Source organism: Phoenix dactylifera, chromosome 1 (assembly GCF_051530095.1).
Source record: "Phoenix dactylifera cultivar Ajwa chromosome 1, Ajwa_hap1_PhDact_Kaust_v1.1, whole genome shotgun sequence".
In the NCBI taxonomy this organism is placed as follows: domain Eukaryota; kingdom Viridiplantae; phylum Streptophyta; class Magnoliopsida; order Arecales; family Arecaceae; genus Phoenix; species Phoenix dactylifera.
In genome coordinates this window covers 2,814,029-2,832,646 of record NC_143190.1, presented here as the reverse complement: position 1 = coordinate 2,832,646, position 18,618 = coordinate 2,814,029, and the positions used below count along the sequence as shown (strand labels likewise).

The 18,618-nt window shown below is 38.2% G+C and overlaps 1 protein-coding gene across 1 annotated transcript; it reads right to left on the bottom strand.

Moving 5' to 3' along the window:
- Positions 1 to 4,548: 4,548 nt before the first annotated feature.
- Positions 4,549 to 11,371, bottom strand: LOC103719294 (BTB/POZ domain and ankyrin repeat-containing protein NPR2). The gene is made up of 4 exons (XM_008808475.5): positions 9,963 to 11,371; positions 8,365 to 9,115; positions 6,062 to 6,256; positions 4,549 to 5,169 (listed from the first exon to the last, which is right to left on the bottom strand). The coding sequence occupies exons 1-4, from the start codon at positions 10,521 to 10,523 to the stop codon at positions 4,901 to 4,903; spliced, it is 1,776 nt and encodes a 591-aa protein (XP_008806697.4). The 5' UTR covers positions 10,524 to 11,371; the 3' UTR covers positions 4,549 to 4,900.
- Positions 11,372 to 18,618: the final 7,247 nt, after the last annotated feature.

Below are 18,618 nucleotides of genomic sequence, written 5' to 3'. Positions count from 1 at the left end.
GTGGGGGCAACTAGTGAGAAGTAGTAGTCCAAGTCTCACGTCAACGAGTTGGGGGGAAAGAGAAATAAAAGCTGAGGTCTGGAGAAGAAGAGTTATGGAGCTTTAAAATGGGATTGTAAGTCTCTGTGACAAAGGGTACAGCCCCATTAAATCCCATTGTCCTTCCAAGTCTTCTGTCTTCCGGCAGCAAGCAAGAAACCAGCATGTACTCCCTCCTCACGGGCGTAAGTCCTTAGGACGGCGCCCACGACGTTGCTCCCCTTTAGAGCGTCGCCATCCCAGAAGCCCCTGCCGAGCTCATACAGGCCGAGCTCATGCAGACCGAGCTCATGCAGGCTGCTGAGCTCAGAAGGCTGCCGAGCTCATGCAGGCTGCCGAGATCAGAATGCCAAGCTCAAAAGGCTGCCGAGCTCAGGAGGCCGCCGAGCTCAGAAGTCCGAGCGCAGAACACCTTCCAGAAAATCGAGCCAAAGAAGGTCGGTGCTAAACCAAGTCCTGAGGGACTTCGAAGCTCGAGAGCCATCAAAATATCTCCAAAAGGTATAGGATGCCACTTTGGCTTCAAATAATTTCAATATTTTATCTATTTTCAGGTCGGAGAATCCAAAAAACGACCTACGGGTATCTCTATCTCCAACGTCGCCCCGCTCCGAATAAGGGCGCACGATCGCCAACGAATGAAGTCCATCTCCTGTATGTCTCCAAGATCGGATGCCCGACCAAGCTCGGATCTCCCAGTTAAAGGATTAACGTTATGCTACATCAACTATCGAGCTCGGCTCGATCTCCATCAACTAATCGAGCTCGGCTCGATCTCCATCAACTATCCGAGCTCGGCTCGATCTCCATCAACTATCGAGCTCGCTCGATCTCCATCAACTAATCGAGCTCGGCTCGATCTCCATCAACTATCGAGATCGAGCTCGATCAACTATCGAGCTCCATCAACTATCGAGCTCGGCTCGATCTCCATCAACTATCGAGCTAGGCTCGAGCTCGACTCGATCGCCAGCAGACAAGGCCAAAGAAGGCCGCTGAGTCGATCTGAAGCACTTAAACTCCAACTGCATAAGAGGTACACCCTATTTAGCACGCACATCTCCGTAGATATTTGGCTATATTATAGAATGATCGACGACTGGACTACTTCCTTCGCCCGAGCCAAAAAGCAGCTCGAACTCGGAAGTCGGAGGGTAGTGTTGGGGGGGGAATGGACCACCCACAAATTAAAGCACCCAAATCCGACAGCAAGGCCGAGCTCATGCAGGCCGAGACCAGAAGGCCGAGCTTAAAAGGCCGAGCACAGAAGGCTGAGACTAGAAGGCCGAGCTCAAAAGACCGAGCACAGAAGGCCGAGACCAGAAGGCTCTGAGCACAGAAGGCCGAGCACAGAAGGCCGAGGCCAGAAGGCTGCCGAGCTCAAAAGGCCGAGCACAGAAGGCCGAGACCAGAAGGCTGCCGAGCTCAGAAGGCCGAGCACAAAAGGCCGAGACCAGAAGGTTGCCGAGCACAGAAGGCCGAGACCAGAAGGCTGCCGAGCTCAGAAGGCCGAGCACAGAAGGCCGAGACCAGAAGGCTGCCGAGCTCAGAAGGCCGAGCACAGAAGGCCGAGACCAGAAGGCTGCCGAGCTCAGAAGGCCGAGACCAGAAGGCCGAGCTCAAAAAGCCGAGCACAGAAGGCCGAGACCAGAAGGCCGAGCTCAAAAGGCCGAGCACAAAAGGCCAAGACCAGAAGGCTGCCGAGCACAGAAGGTTGCTGAGCACAGAAGGCCGAGCACAGAAGGCCGGGACCAGAAGGCAGCCGAGCTCAAAAGGCCGAGCACAGAAGGCCGGGACCAGAAGGCTGCCGAGCTCAGAAGGCCGAGCACAGAAGGCCGAGACCAGAAGGCCGAGCACAGCAGGCCGAGCATAGAAGGCCGAGACCAGAAGGCTGAGCTGACCTCAGAAGGCCGACCTCGTCGTCTATATGCTGCGGCCATGCCCTGCAGCAGCCTCACCGCACCATGCTTTACTTGCCGGCCATGCCATGACATATCAATCAGGGACCATACCCTGCTACGACTGTCAACGCCTCACCATTCCCAAGAATGTACTGCACTGTGCGCCACAAGCAAGCTCTGGCTACGCGCCATCTCCTCCCATGATGGGAACGGGCCATCCACGGCAACTCATTACTTCACACGCCCACGTCCAATCATGACGGTAACCCGTTAATTCGCCCAGTCACATCACAAGTAACCCTGCCACTCTCCCTATAAAAAGGGAGGCTTCTTCCTCCCAAAGGAGGGTTTTTTCGGACTTCTACATACAGTCCCTCTCCTTTTCCAAAATTAAGCCCCCCTCTGACTTAGGCATCGGAGGGCCGGCGCCGGAAAAGCCCGGCCACCAGCATTTTGCAGGTCTCCCGGAGGACGCCACCCGCCGACGGACCGCCGCCCGCCAGTTCTCGCTGGAGCTCCTCCTCCTCAGCCGATGGCCGCCCTCGGGTCCAATTTCCAGCAACATTATTCTCATCTAGTTGCCTTTTATTCTCTCAAAATCATGATCTTTACCTTAGATCGGTACACCATCTCTGAAAAGAAGAATAATTTCTTCTATACCTACTGGAGAAAATATTTGCTCTTTATCTTCTCCTTATTTCTTTTCTTGCTTCATTTTTATTTTCCTATTGCCAAATTATCAAAAAGAAGATTCTTGTCTTAAAACCGGATCCATGCATGACGCATCCATGAACTGTTGAAGAAAATTGTCATTTAATTTTATTCCGACATAAACCCCACTCCCCCTATCAATCGGATCTCATCTCCAGTTTCTAACTGTGGGAGAAATCCATGGACCCAACGAGTGGCACTCTATAAACATACACAGATTAAACAAAGAACCAGCAAAAAGAATTCCTATGGAATGACAACCATCAGGTACGCCCAGAATCATCTACGTGCCATGGACGTGCCAACCACTAGTCCACAACTTACAAAATTAATAATAAAATTACAAAAATTTATTTTGAGATTTTTGTTTACCATACTGCTATAATAATAATGCATAAAATTTACACTTAGACCTAATTATTAATGTAACAATATTAGTTAAACTATTTACTATATATGTAACAATATTATATCGAAAAATACATATCGCTCCTAGAGGAGGATGGATATCACTTAAAATTATTTTAATCATTTTTTAATAAAAAATGACATTGTATTTGCATCTTGTTAAGATTAACGGTCTAATCAAGGTTCTATTAAATTTTAAGTTAAATTGTTAAATAAAAATAAATCTCAAAAAAATAAACGTAGATTTTTTAAATTATTGATTGTAAATATAATTTATTACAAATTTTATTTTTTTATAATTTACTCATAATATCATTTAAGATTATTTTGATTATTTAAAAAAAATAACATGGCATTTGCATCTCGTTAAGATTAATACTTTAATAGTCCGGCCAAGGCTATCTTAAATTCTGGATTAAATTATTAGATAAAAATAATTTTTCTAAAAAAGAGCATAATTTTTTAAAATTATTAAATGTAAATAAAATTGGCTGTTTTTTATAATTTACTCTTAAAGAAAAAATTGTGGCCTTGGTCCTCTGGTCGGTGGCAAAGCCCACACTTGGTCCCCTGATAGGCAAGGCCACGGGACGAAGGCATTGACGTGGACTACAGGAGCCAGAGAGGCCAAAATAAAAGAATAAAAACTCAAATCACAAAGCAAACAGCGTCAGGCTTGTCCACTTTACCATCAATGCTTGACCCACCAATCCGTGAGAACCATAGGCCATGGCACCAGAAAACCAGCAAGACCTTTGCCCACAATCCAGTTAGCTGCCGCAAATAAAGAGAGAAAACATGTCCCCCAAAAAAGATGAACCACCACCATCGAGGTGGTAGCACGGTAGAAAGGGAGCTTTGATTCCATTAGAGTGGCCCAAATTTAAAACGCACAAGCGTCGATTAAATGTAGGGACCAGATGCCCCCCGTCTGGTTTATCCGGTGGAGTCACTATTTAGTCTGTTGGATGCTTTGATGGTGCTGGTGTGACGTACTCACATGCAGATTTTCCACAGATTGAAAATGATATGAGTAAAATTTATCTACTCGCATTGAACATTCTTGGGGGGAGGGTTCATTGGAGATTGCCACGTGGGTGAGGAGAACCTCACCCCCCTCTTCTTCTCTTATAAATTAAAAAAAAAAAAAAGATAAACCAAATGGGCTTGGACCACGGGACCAAGACATTGACGTGGACTACAGGAGCCAGAGAGGCCAAAATAAAAGCAAACAGCGTCAAGCTTATCCACTTTACCATCAATGCTTGACCCACCAATTTGTGAGAACCATAGGCCATAGCGCCAGAAAACCAGCAAGGCAACATCCCACGTTAAATATTAAATGGAGGCCTTTGCCCACAATCCAGTTAGCTGCAGCAAATAGAGAAAGAAAACATGTTCCTCAAAAAGATGAACCACCAAATGGGCTTGGCATTAAAACCAGAAAAGCCATGTTAAATAAGAAGGGAGACTGGGAGAGGGACAGAACTACGAAAATAAGTTTGCTATTAGCACTTCTATATCACTTACAACCAATGGTATCACAGTCCATAATGTTATTATAGCAATAATGTGATACCATCCAATGCCATTATCAGTTGAAAGCATGCTTCTGGTTCTGGTATCAAAATATTTCATAACGATGTTACTTGAAGGCCAAAAAAAAAAGGAAAAAAAAAAGGGGGAAGCGAGAAAGAAACGCTCGACAACACCATTCTGCAGAACGAAAAGAAGCAACTACTCTTATTGCGCGGCCCCTCCTGGTGGTTTTAGATTTCAGGCAGCCAATATCACCTCATGTCGAACATCTATAATACATGTACCATGAGAATTCTGCAACTTCATTTTCTTACAGCCTTGGAATGCCTTGTATCACCCTTCAGCGAGGAGGATGATGATGATGAAGAAGACAGCCCTGAGTGCACGCTCTCAGCCTTGTCCTTGTTGAAGGCCTTCCGAACATCCTCCTTTAACTCGCAGAAGCGCATCCGCTTGATCTGTTGCTCGTCAGGCGTTCCCTTCTGGAGGTAGAACAGGTCGGGCAAGTCTTCTTGGAGAAACTTATCCAGCACTAGTGAACAGTGTGGGAAATAGCGCCTGCCCAGGTCCACTGTTAAACAAACATGCAACAGTAAAATCAATTATCAAGACCTTATAACTCATCAACACTGACTATTTTCAGTGAAGCAAGTTGCAATATGCCTTATAACCGTAATTACACAAATGTTTGAGTTGTTCTACTGTGGAATGAGATATGGTATAAAGAAGGGATTTATAGTAGTTCCCATGACTATCTGAACTTCCGCAGATGAAATTTGCAGAGGAATCCATACAGCCAAATTGATGGTGTAGTATGTAAAGCATGCCAAGCCCAGTGTTCTGTGTTGAATTCTTCAATTGAAATCAGGGTGCACAGCACATGGTACGTAGAGATGTCATATGAAATGAAAAAGATCCGAACAATAAAAAATATGGAAAAAAATTAAGAATTTTACATGAGCACTAGATTAAACACAAGGATGTGCTTGAAGGTTGGTTCCCATGCTTTAACATGCAGAGAACACAGATAAGGCATGGCAAAACATAAATAAGACATTATGCGAAATTATTGGTTATGAAAGAATATTCCAAGAAGACATTGAAAATTACATCCATGTTAATGGAATGTATCTTAATTTATAGTTCAAAACCTTCATATCCTTAACCACAGCCAGAATATCTGATATTTGAATGCTCAGCATAACCCTTCTATGCTAATATTCAGCCTTTTTTTCTGCTGGGAAGTCAGTAGCTGATTTAAAAGGCCTAGGTTAATACTCAGGTAAAGCTGAACAAGAAAGAATTGTTTCTGTAGATGTCTGGGAACATCTGTGCCGGATTTGAACTTTTAATACTATGCATACAAACTAGACCTGGAAAATATAAAGATTTGCATAAAGTTCAAAACTTCTACTTATAATGAAAATAACAGTTTGTGGGAGCAGCAACTAAATCGAGCTTGCCTGTTTTCATGAGGGCATCAACCCTCGAACGTAGCCGTTTGTTTTGCATCGTAGGTGTCTCATTCAGATCAACCTCCCTCAGGTTACTTGAGCTCCTTGATGTCAAAAGACCTGTGAATTCTGATGTTGTCTCGGCTTGTGCAATTTCCATGGCTACCTTGGCTTCAGCAGGGAAGAATAATCTTGCAAATGCAACTAAAGGGGTAGATTGATCAATGTCAGGAATCATAAGGATGATATAATATTAAACTGAAATTCACATAATTCAGATAGTCAAAATCGGAAAAATTATCAAACCAATTTGCATAGGCTGTTACAGTATCTGTTTCAACATCACTTTTAGCAAAGGTAGCAATTTGCACAGGCTACTACAGTATGTATTAGTTTAAAGCTCTGAATGAAAGTTAACAACCTTGTATTAAATATTTGAGACCTAAAAAAAATGTTTTACCTACCTCTCTCTACTTCCTTTTCATCTTTCCGTGTTTACCTATTGTAGAATGCAGAATCTAGGAAACAGCTAAAGCATCGAAGCACACATAAATAGCTTCCATATTGGAAACTGGAATATGATAGTCCTAAAAACGTGCATCTGATATATCAGGACAAACACTACAAGAATATCTATAAATAGAATGATTGAGAGCCTCAATCATCACAATGAGTATTTGACATTTGTATGTTGCCAATGCCATTGATGTAGAGAAAATTACTGATCAACTACTTAACTAACCACGATCCCAACAAAAATCTAATCAAATCCTTGCTCATTCATTCAAGAAGTAGGTGCTTATTCATTCAAGAACTAGTTGACCCAGAAATCAGACGGCATGAATATGAGTTAGCAGTTAAAATGCCATTTATTTCTGCAAATATTGCTCATACTCATAATTGTACAGAAACATCAAATCAAAAAGAGAACTGAGAATTGAAATAGTATTTTAGTCATTGGGAGACATGTTTCGCATGTCTTCAAGTGCTCCTACATGAATCTCAACTATCAAAGATCTGGAAGGAGACATGCTAAGGAACAAAAAAAGAAATTATGATATACGCATGGGGAGAGAAGATAACTTGTAGATATAAAAACCAATGGAACAATCACATACTGATTAGCCAATCAATTCCAAAGAAATATCCTGAAATAAATTGCTTTTACTAATTGTTTGCATTTTTTGCATCTTGTTTTTACTTTCATTTTCACAGGCTTCTTGGTTTAGCAACCATAATTAGCAGATTCATGACTCAGCAGATGAATCACAGTTACCAGAACAGAGGTCTTAATAGCAACATCATTGCTCCTCTAGTGTTAGAGGAATTTGAGGCATCATTATTACTTCAAAATCAAGATTTGACAACTTATTATTTTCTCCATAATGCAGCACATGCTGCAATTTTTGCCAACATGGCACTTTCTATCTGGTGATCCCACCATCTGTAGTGGAGTCCTCTCTCTGTCTCTCTCTCTCTCTCTGGGGTAAGAGAGTAGAAAATTGTGCATGATATTGTTAAAGTAGACTAGTTAATGTCCAATTTTCGAGGTCAAGATATCTAAAATAAGGACATCATCAAAACCGTGCAGTAAAACAAGAAGACAATGAGATGATAAATTCAGGTGAACTTCATCAATTCAAATACTCATGCAGCATTACTGGTATGTTTTTGTTGATGTTCTTTTAATGTTAATTGAAGTTGCCGAATATCAGATCATATTACAAAATAGCATTGTTTAAGCTACATAAACATTGACAAGCAAATGAGCATGCTGTCATGACTTAAATGACTAAATTTAGATATTTATCATGAAGAAGAAAGGAATCAAAATCAGAATTCATGCACATAGACCTGTCAAATCCTAATCATGCTTGAACATTGATATACACGGACGATAACAAAGCAGTTTACAGGAATTGCAATAATACTTAACGTATTGTGCTAGAGTATGAAAAATTACAGCAGCATCTTTTTACCTACTCAGATAACGGCAACTATCATATAACTACAACCAAACGGTGGATTCAATGGAGCAAGTCCTCCACACTTTACCCAACTAACAACAACAGAGGGATGAGGCAATTCTCACTCTTCACTGTCTCCACTATCAAAGTCATATTACGGAGACAAACGTCAAAGACAGAGACTGTTTGCATGGCTATATTATTATTTTCTACAAAAAGGAGAATTTAGAAATTCAAAAACAAATGGCACCTAAAATATCTGTTTGTGACTCTGAAAATATTCTTAAAGTAAATGAAAACAAAAGCGGAAGTGATTAGAAGGGCAGAAAGCTAAAAAAAAATTACCTCTGTTTTCCAGGTACAGAAGCTTCATGGGAAGGTCATCAGCTAATAACGGTGATGTGACTGAGTCTTCCACCGCCATGGGATTCCTCCTCATCTCTCTCTCCAGAATGTCAATGCATATCCGGTCTTTATTTGACTCTTGACCCTGCTGAGTCTTTGCATTATAATCTTTTGCCCTTGTTAGCCTCCTACAAATCATAACAGCACTCTGCCCGTCAGCTGTTGTTTCTGATACAGATGCACCTTTGGTAAGAAGAGAAACAATGATAGCTGGCTCCATTCGCATGGCAGCTACATGGAGGGGTGTGTATCCTCTGACATTCTTTAGATTCACATTAGCCGACCCCAGTTCTAACAACTCTGCCACAACTTTGGAATCACAGTAGGCGGCTGCATAGTGTAGAGCATTGGCATCATCTAAAGTGATATCTGATTCACTAAGAAGCAACTTCACAAGTTCAACATCATCAGAATCCAGGGCCCTAAGGATTCTTCTAGTTCTTTTCTCATGCACAGGGTCCACAGTCAAGGAATTTGGTTCATCAGGCTGGGCTTTGCAGCGGATCGATTTAATCTCCTCAGCAACTTCATGCGGCAGCTCCTTCTCAAGAGAGATCTTGTCAAGATCAGATCTTGCTACCCTTTTGATACAGTGACTGCGTAACTGATTAAGTTGTGAGTGTAATGCAACCCGAAGGATGGGGATTACATCTTCCACAAGAGCCTTCTCAACAAAGTTGAGAAGGCGACGCTGTATGAATACATAACATCATGTCAGAAGAAGCAGCCTCAACACTTATTAAGACTATCATGATATGGAATGAAAAAAGAAATAAAATAAAACACAATATCTTTATCTATAAAGAAGAATATGACCTAATTCTAAAAACTAACATTCTAAGTTTAAAATTTATAGTCCATAGATGAAGAAGACTTTATATTCAATTGATCCTAGGTACTCATTTGAAAAGTATTTGTAGGGTTAATTTCAACACAACAAATTCGAATATAATATAACAGAATCATTTTCTAACAAAATGGTACCAGAGTAAATTCACTTCCTACTCTTACAAAGCACTAACTTTAATGGATAATGGTATGGTCATATCCTTTTTTCCTTCAATTATATAAATTATTAAATTCTGAAATCAGGCAGCCCTCTCTCTAAAACATTTATCATGGAGTGTTGGGGGCTGATCTAAAATCAAGAGTCAAGACTTTTATCTTTTCACAAACCATCGTTAATTTCGATGCACATAACAGTATCATCTCAATAAATGATTAATCATGCTACTTCTAGCTTTTACCCTAGATGTAGAAGTCAACCAACAATCCATCTCCCATCAAAATGACAAACATCCGTTCCTCAGAACTTACAAACCAAACATGGCTGCTCAGATGTACTTCGACAGAGCAACCTAACACTCAGAAACTCATCACTTCTTGTAAGCCATTATTTTTTTTTTAAAAAAAAATCTAACTTGCAACTAGTTATACCATAGAATGTCAAAGATGCACCTATGAGAAGTAAATTTTCTCACAAACCAACCAACACAACATAGAATTAGCATCAAAGAAGATTAGAGCTTTGGATCAACCTGCAAAAGAGAGACCAGCTCTGAAATCTGAAACACAGACGATGCATACAACAACTCCACCACGAAATTTATCGCAGGCCGGCAAGCATCATGAGCGCACATTGGATCCACACACACCGACACCTCCGGCGGAGCCGGCTTCAGTTTCCCAGTGTACAAATAGCTCAAGAAGTTCATGAAGGCCTCGCGCCCGACCCTGCCGCACGGCACCAGTTCACTCATCTCGTACCTCGGCTTCCCTCCCTCCTGCCGACGCCCACCGCAACCGGAGAAGAGGTCGTGGAAGAACCGGCTCCTCGCCGCCAGGATGCAGCGGTGGACGCCGACCGGGGCGCCCTCGACGACGATCTCAGCATCGCTGCAATCGAATTCGGAGTCGAGGAGGAGGCGCTCGAGGTTGGAGCTCAGCTTGCTCAGGCTCACCACCTCAAGGCTGGCCCCGGCGGCCGGCGGCGCCGGCGGAGGAGCGGGAGGGGAAGCCGCGTAGACGCTGGTGCCATTGGAGAGGTAGGAAGAGGAGGTGACGCTCAGAGAAGACGAGGGCTCCGCCAGATTGGCCATAGACCGGAGCAACGCCAACAAGAGAAAAACGAAGGAAGAAAACCCTATAATCCCATCGCCAAGGTCTCCTTAGGGTCCGAGATCCGAGACATACCTCGACATCAACTGAAAAAACCCACTCTGCCGATCGATCTTTTCCGCAAATTTCCTTCCAGAAGGCATCTACTCCAATCCAAAACCCTAAATTCACCAGAATCTATCTCTCCAACAACATCAACCAATCTACCTACAGATGAAGGTCCTCAAACAACCATTAGAGACAACAAAAAACAAAAATAAAAGATTTTCACAAAAGGAATTCGGAGAAAAATCCCATAGAACTCTAACTCCCAATAAAAAAACACATAAATTCCCAGAATTCCTTAGAAAAGCATTATTTCACCAGATTGGAAGGAGAAAAAAACCGATCAAAGCCTCCAATTCCAGCAGAATCCAAGGAAAAAAAGATCGGAACCAAACGATTAGATCCTTCTCGAGCAATTAGATCATCAAAAGAGGAAGTAAATCTAAGAAATCCGAACTTTTTCTGGCCTAAAAAAAAAATTGGCAAGGAGGCGGAATTGGAATTGGAATTGGCTTACACTATCGGGGGACGGTGGCTGGGGCCTTTTGGGCTGCGGATAGATGCTGAAGTCTATGGGTGACGCAAGGGGTGTCGTCACCGGGCGATGGTAGGGATGGGTGACGTGGGGCTTGTCGTGAGGACGCGTTTCTTCGCCGAAGATGCATCGCTTGAGCTGGAAGTTTCGTTCGTGCGCTGCGTCTTTTTCTACTTATACTTTTCTCCACCTCCTCCTCCTCGATTTTTTTTTTTTTTTTTTTTTTTACCGCTACTGCTCTGAGTCCTCTTTTTTCCAATAATTTCGCCGCTGAGAGTCTTTTTTTATTCGCCTTGGCCTCACCGCCGGGTGAGGAAGCGCGTACCAAGTCGGCGCAAGACACGTGCAATGCACGTGATTTATTAGGAAAAACTAAGTATTTGGGGGGGGTTGGGGGGGGGGGGGGGGTTTCCAGGTCTTGGCCGGTGACGTCTCTTGTACCATGGCCGTCCTCTCCCTCAAGGGACCCGACGACCGTAATTTGGTGATAGTCGGTGGCCGAATCCAGCGGAACGTGAATGAGATGGGCGACTGCTTTTCGTTATTTAGAGGCATCTGGTCCATGGTCCATGGTCCATGGTCCATGGTCAGTGATGAGGGCTATTTGGTGTACTAGATTTTTTATTTTTCAATTTTTTTTGGTCATATTCATATCCGTAATATATGATGCATGGTGATGGCCGCCAAGCCCTCGATGCGATGGATGGAGCTCCTCCTGATTAATTTCCTCCCTCACGTGGCAGATGAATCCCATCACCCCTCTCTCCTCATTACTTCAGGTTATTTTGAATATTTTTTAAAATTTATTTTGACTTGATATTTATATCTCATTTAATTAATATTCTGTTAAATTATATATTAAAAATATTAAATAAAAATAAATATAAGAAAGAGTAGGTATAGAATTTTGAAATCATTAAATATAAGTATAATTTGCTTCTATTTTTTTATTTACTCGTAAAATTATTTAAAATATATCTAATAAATATTTACTCTTTTACTTATCTAATTAAAGAGAAAAAATCATGATGCTTAATATATTTTTTGAAGAAGAAAAATAAAAAAGCTTATTTAGAGTTAGAAACAATTAGCTTGAGAGATAAAGAACCGCAATCTTTTGCGCAGATCGTTGCTTAGAAAAATCTGCAATATAATGGCAAAATATATATAAAGAAATGTTTGTAGACGTCGTTATATTTAAAGTTTTACATATCGCATGTTGAATTTATCAATATTGCATGTACTTTTTTTTTCAAGAGCTTTGGAACTTTATGTGGGTCGATTTGTAAATGAGGGTAAGAGAAGATAGTATATGTAATATTGGTAAAATTCTAGATGCATTAAGGGACAAAGTGTTGGAAAACTATTACCTAGAAATTGCTATATCGTTATTTTATAATAGTATTATAAAAAAATAATTTACTAAAATAAAATCAAAAATTTGAAAAGAGCTTGTCCACATCGAAGCATGTGATATACACTGTTCTAAGAACATGATTCGACTCCTGTGTGCTGGTTTGTGGCAATTTCATTCCCAAAGTATAACAACTCGACTCAGCTCGTCATTTTTTCTTTAAAAAAGTCACAACTTTTTTGAAAGAGATGTCCCAAAAAAATATTTTAAAATATTTAAAATAAGTAAAGATTAGAGAATTAAAAAAATTTATTTTTTTAATTAAAACTCTAACACAAGGAACTCTACGTTGCATTAGTGATATACAAACCTTTTACCATTCAAAGAATAAATTGTATATTTATTCTTTATACTTCTCACATATAAGATATATAAACTAATAGATAATATTATAACTTTTGATATCATAAAATATTTATTAAATAGTACCATCCATTACGTCTTACTATAAAACACAAGATCACCATTACAACTAAAGTAAAGATAAAGGAGAAAAGAAAGATTTTTTTCTAAGAGAAAGTCAAAGAGTGCACTTGTCATTTTGCTTATCTCATTATACTCCTATCAAAAAGAATCAAAGATAAAGCTGGGGTCATTAATGTCACCGCATCGACCTTGCGTCTCGTGACGTTGAAAGTAGCCGTTACTGGCGGAAGGTAACCTCGCGTGCCGGGTAGCTGAATTTGGCCGCACGTCACTCGTGTTTTGCAAGTTGCGTAGGTGGTTACGGTATCCTGCGTGAGCGTAAGAAAGCATTCACCCGGGTTTGAACGAAAACCTGCGAGTACTACTGCTGGTGACGGTGACCATACGGTGTATATAAGCAAGCACATAAGTTGTTTCTTTTTTAATATATATCAGTTGGTTTAATCCCAAACTTGATGAAAGGACGTGTGACCTATTGACTTGGCGATCCAATCCTTGACTCGGCTTGGTTGACCTGATTTTGATTAGATCAATCATTTTAAGGATATGAAAATAAAATTCTAAAAACAAAATAATGACAAAAAAAAATTGAAGAATTTTGTTCCTCAAATTTCTAGAATAAAACAATAAATAATAAGAATTTTACAGAGTAGGATAATGAGCTCTATTCCGAATAATACATATATTGTGATATATATGATGAATGAAAATTAGAGTCCATATATTTTTTACTCTCTCATTTTAGTTGGATTCTTTTTAAGTTAAATTACTCTTCTATAGCTACAAGACGATGAAAATTTTTTCTTTCTTAGACAAGTGAAGTCTCATCTAAATTAGATTGGATTGCCCCCCAAAAGATGCAAATTATCAAAATAAAATATATTTTAAAAATTATGAAAGATAGAAGCTAGATCATGATTTCTATATTTGTTTTGTTTGTAATTGTATCATCAAATTCTTCATGAACTAGAAGTTGTGCCTTTTTGAAAATATTGGTACTCAACTGAATTTTGGAGGCAGGAATCTTTACTCTCAAAACTTGCCTAGACCTATCTTCTGGAGTGCACAGGTCAATCCATGCCAGATGATCTCCTAAGATCAATTTTCATCATCATTGCAATACTAAATAATTTTCAAGATATGTTTGATAAGAGATATAAGAATTATATATAGAGAGAGACAGAGACTACATTATAATAATACATGCATGTATTATTATTGCGTAATCTCTCTCTGTATATATATAATTTTTATTTTTTTAGAGAGGATAGATGAGATCCGATCCCATTCGTTAATGCAATATACAAAGGAAAGCAAATAACCTGGAAGCTCTCTCACAGCCACAAGAAAGCTCAAGTTACAAGAAAAAAAAAAAAAGAAAGCATATACCATCCTTAAAAGCCTCTTCATGACGACCCTATTAATTAACAATACACTTTAACTCGCTTCCCGGAAGAAAACAAGGTCAACCTCATTAGAGGTCTTCCCGAATACCCGTTATTCTCTTTCCCCAGAATTCTCCGGCCACCACGACTATCTCTTCTGTGGAAAACGTCAGGATTAAAGACCTAATCCCCTAGTGAGTCCACGAAGAAACATGTCATCCATGGATCCAATATCCATGAGAACACTCCAAAATAAGTTCCAGATAGACAAAGAAATCTCTGCGTAGTAAAAGGTGATGACTCGTTGCCTCCTCGACTTTGTGGCACATGCATGGAAAGTAAGGGCACTCAAAGGAGTTCGTTGTAGATAAGAAAAACTCTTTGAACTCGTTTGGTTCATGGAAAAGAAGAAAGAAAAGTGAGATCAGTGAAAAAAGAAAGGGAGAAATACCTCATATTTGATTGAAGTTTTCAAAGAAGAGAGATAGAAAATAGTTTTACTATGGAAATAAGATTGTCATATTTCATAAGAAAGTAAAACTCATGTGGGACATAAGAAAGTCGAATTTCAATCAGCTGAGAATTGAGATAATTTTTTTTTTCAAAAGTACCCTTAAGTTTCTAGATTGAATAGATAAGGTCATTTCTTTTATTAAGAACATAACAGGTATTTTATACAACTTTCTTATAAAAGTAAATGCTTAACTAAATATAAGCCACTCCGGAATGTAAAATTAGTTTCTCAAGCATCATATATTCTGGTATCAACTTTTCAATAAAAATATTCCAATGAAAAAAAATTTCTTATGAATCAAATAAGTCCACATTGAAAAAAGGGCTAGTTGTCTCAAGGCTTTGCAGCACAAAACATATAAATGGATCATGGAAGTTCTTTTTTTATTCTAATTCCACCTGAATAAAATTTAATCTTGAATAGCCAACCGCATTCCATCTGCACAGGATTCTAGACTGTTAATTTTTATTTTTTTTCTACAAAAGCAACTTGTTAGATTTCATTATTTTTATGCAGATACTACTAAAATATCACTACTACTACTACTACTATTATAATTTTAATTTTTAAAAATATTACTTTAAATATTTATTTTATTTACATTATCATCCATCAGTGATTCAATCTATAGTTGATCTGTAGTTTCTAGCCATGATGCGGACACTAAATTAGCCAATGCTCGAACAATGTTTTCAAAGTCCAAAACATGAGGTGTGACTATGTTTATAATGGCTTGGACCAAGGTTTTGATGGTTGAGATATATCATGGGGCATAGATTGTTTTGCTATTAGTCGCATGCTGATGCAATATATTAGAAATAATACTTCAAAAATCTAGAATTTTTGCAGCAATTACAATCGAATAAAGAAATAGGGTAAGGTTAGAACCATGCTATGGAAGATACTTTTTCAAAATATAATTCGCTGCCGAGTGCACATAGTTGAATGATATCTATTTTCAAGATTCAATAAAATACCAGTCTCCTAATGTGCACTCAAATAGGATCCTTCACATGTCCTATAAACTTTTTCCAAAAATTCGAACATCTTTTTTTAAAAAAATGCCTTCTCTAATCGGATAATAAGCCCAACAAGTATACACCCTTAATTCATTTGCACTTCTCTAATCTTACCTAGGCGATAACCCACTCTTGTCTTTCACTTTTGGATCTTAAATTGTGTGGGATCAAATAATCTATATCATGGTTATTTATAGGTGTGAGATCGAAATAGGTGTCTCATGGTAAAGGGTTGTGTCCTTTCACTTAATAGTTGTATCCCTTGGATGCATTGCATCCCTTCAACAAAAAGATATATCACTTTTGGGTTTAAATTAAAAGATGTATCTCTCGACATGTACCTACAATTGATGTGTACCTACAAATGATGTGTCTCTTCGAATTAACACCCAGGAGATGTGCCTCCAAGAGACAATTCTAGAAAGAGAACCCCATATATATATATATATATATATATATATATATATATATATATATATATATGTATGTATGTATTGCTCAATATAATACCAATATATGAATTGCACTTTTTGTATTTTTCTTCAAAATTTAAAAAATATTTATTTTTTAAAATATGGAAAGTACTATATCTCAGATTTATCGTATACCAACCTTTTATTCTTTTAATGCCAAAACATTTTTGATTTTTTATTTTCTCTTGAGAACTATCATTTGGAGTATATCTCTTTTCGAATTTTTCCTATCATCCATCTCAAAGATAGTATTTGGGCTCATCTTAACAACAATCATCCATTGAGATGATTGTTATCTTAACTTTTAGTAACATTGGCCGGGACCCAGCTCACAGTGGGTCAAAGTTCTGAATTGGGTTCATTGTCAATTGGTCATGTTAATTGCTGGAGTCAAGTTCAGGCCAATTTAGAAAATGTACACGAATTTAATGACCTATACAAGTAGAATTGAATTCATGATAATGATGCCTGGATAAGTTAAATTATTGTTGATTCTTTGAATTATTCCTAGCAAACAGATTATTCGTGTCCTGCTGGAATGTTGAGTGATTTCACTTCATACATTATTTAATTGAACAAAACTTGCTCAAGACACAGTTGTAAATCACAAATTACAAATGCTTAATTGATGTTGTTTGTTGACTTGCATCACTTCTAAAATTCTTAATTATTCTTGCCTCTTCCAAGTATATGAAATATTTTGATTATCTTATGTCATTGATTTGTTACTATTTTATGTTTTAACTATTAAGTTTTTATTTTTTGTAAATTTTTTTTAAGTCCGCATATTTGCCTTAAGGCTTCTAAATTAGGGGTAAAAGTGGATCAAAAAATATCCATCCGGATCCATTTTCGTATTTGAATCTATCTGAATATGGATAGAAATTTGAGCATCCAATTAATATCTAAATCCGTATCCATATTCGTCAAAGAGAAATGGATATGGATATGAATATGGATAGACAACTATTCGATCTGTATCCAAATATCTGATTCCATTTGTAACTCTATTTAATTTTATATATACTTATAAACTTTTAAAAAAATAAATGATTACATTGACATGCTATTAACTTAATTTATTATCCACCTAGTAATATATTTGATTATATAGTCATAAAGTTTAATTATCCAATTTATATCTATATTTATATCCATACTTTCGGTATCCGATTTGTATTCATATACATTTAAAATAAATATGGATATGAATTTTTGCATCCGACTAACATCTGTATCGGTATCTATATACGTAAAATAAAATAAATATGGATATAAATAAATTAAATTAAATTGTTTGCAGACACATAAACTTGTGGCTATAAATAAACCATGCGGTGGTTTCATATCCAACGATGGGTTGTTGAGATCTAGCTAGCTTTTGGATAGTCTCGAGGGATTGTGTTCCCAAGCATGTTTTTACTTTGAATTTTATCTTTAAAGTTTCTTTTTTTTAATTAAAAAAACATTTCTCAATATAATATAAAAATTTTGAACAAAATGCATTGAAATACCCCCCCCCCCCATATATTCTGCATGAAAGAATACTATAAGCAATACATTATTATTACCAATACCGCCATGGCTACTACTATCATTATCATTATTATAATTTCTTTACTTTTTCAAATTTCCCCCATTCAATCTTATGGGATGCCTTTGATCTCCAATATTTTTAGATCCTTCATTTTCTTAACAAAATAAGAAACGAAAAAGCATATCCTTTCTTCCATGGTGTTTTCACTATAATAATTATGGGCCATTTTGGCATGTTTGGTTCACGTAAAAAAGAGGCCGAAAAGTACGGTCAGCAGAAAAATAAAAAAAAAACATCATGTTAGAAATAAGATTTTCATATTTTATAGAAAAAAGAGTTTATGTGGAGTATGAGAAAGTCTAATTTCCACCGGCTTGAAATTAAAATAATTTTATACAATGGGGTAAGATTTATCTAGATATTTTATACAACTTTTTTAGAAAAAATATTCCAAAATTCTTCGTGTGAACAACACGTGTTATATAAGAAACAATTTTGTTTTCCAACCTCTTTCATTTTTCCAACAGCCTGAACTAAAGAGTCCATTAAAGCTGGCATTAGGCCATTTTTGAGGTGCTTTCAATCTTTTTTTTTTTTTCAGAAGTAGGACTTTGGATTGCAGTATATGGCAATTGGAATAGATTCTTCAATGGGTGACGGGGACATGCATGGATCCTATCCCACCCCATCGTATACATCCCAAATTCCTCGTCAGACCCGGAAAAAGA

Bases quoted from the DNA above. Each gene is read 5' to 3' on its own strand.
- LOC103719294 (XM_008808475.5), bottom strand. From the start codon at position 10,523: ATGGCCAATCTGGCGGAGCCCTCGTCTTCTCTGAGCGTCACCTCCTCT. The intron at 9,116-9,962 runs GTTGATCCAAAG...GTATTCATACAG, and splicing joins AGCTGGTCTCTCTTTTGCAG to CGTCGCCTTCTCAACTTTGT. The intron at 5,170-6,061 runs GCAAGCTCGATT...TTTGTTTAACAG, and splicing joins TGATGCCCTCATGAAAACAG to TGGACCTGGGCAGGCGCTAT.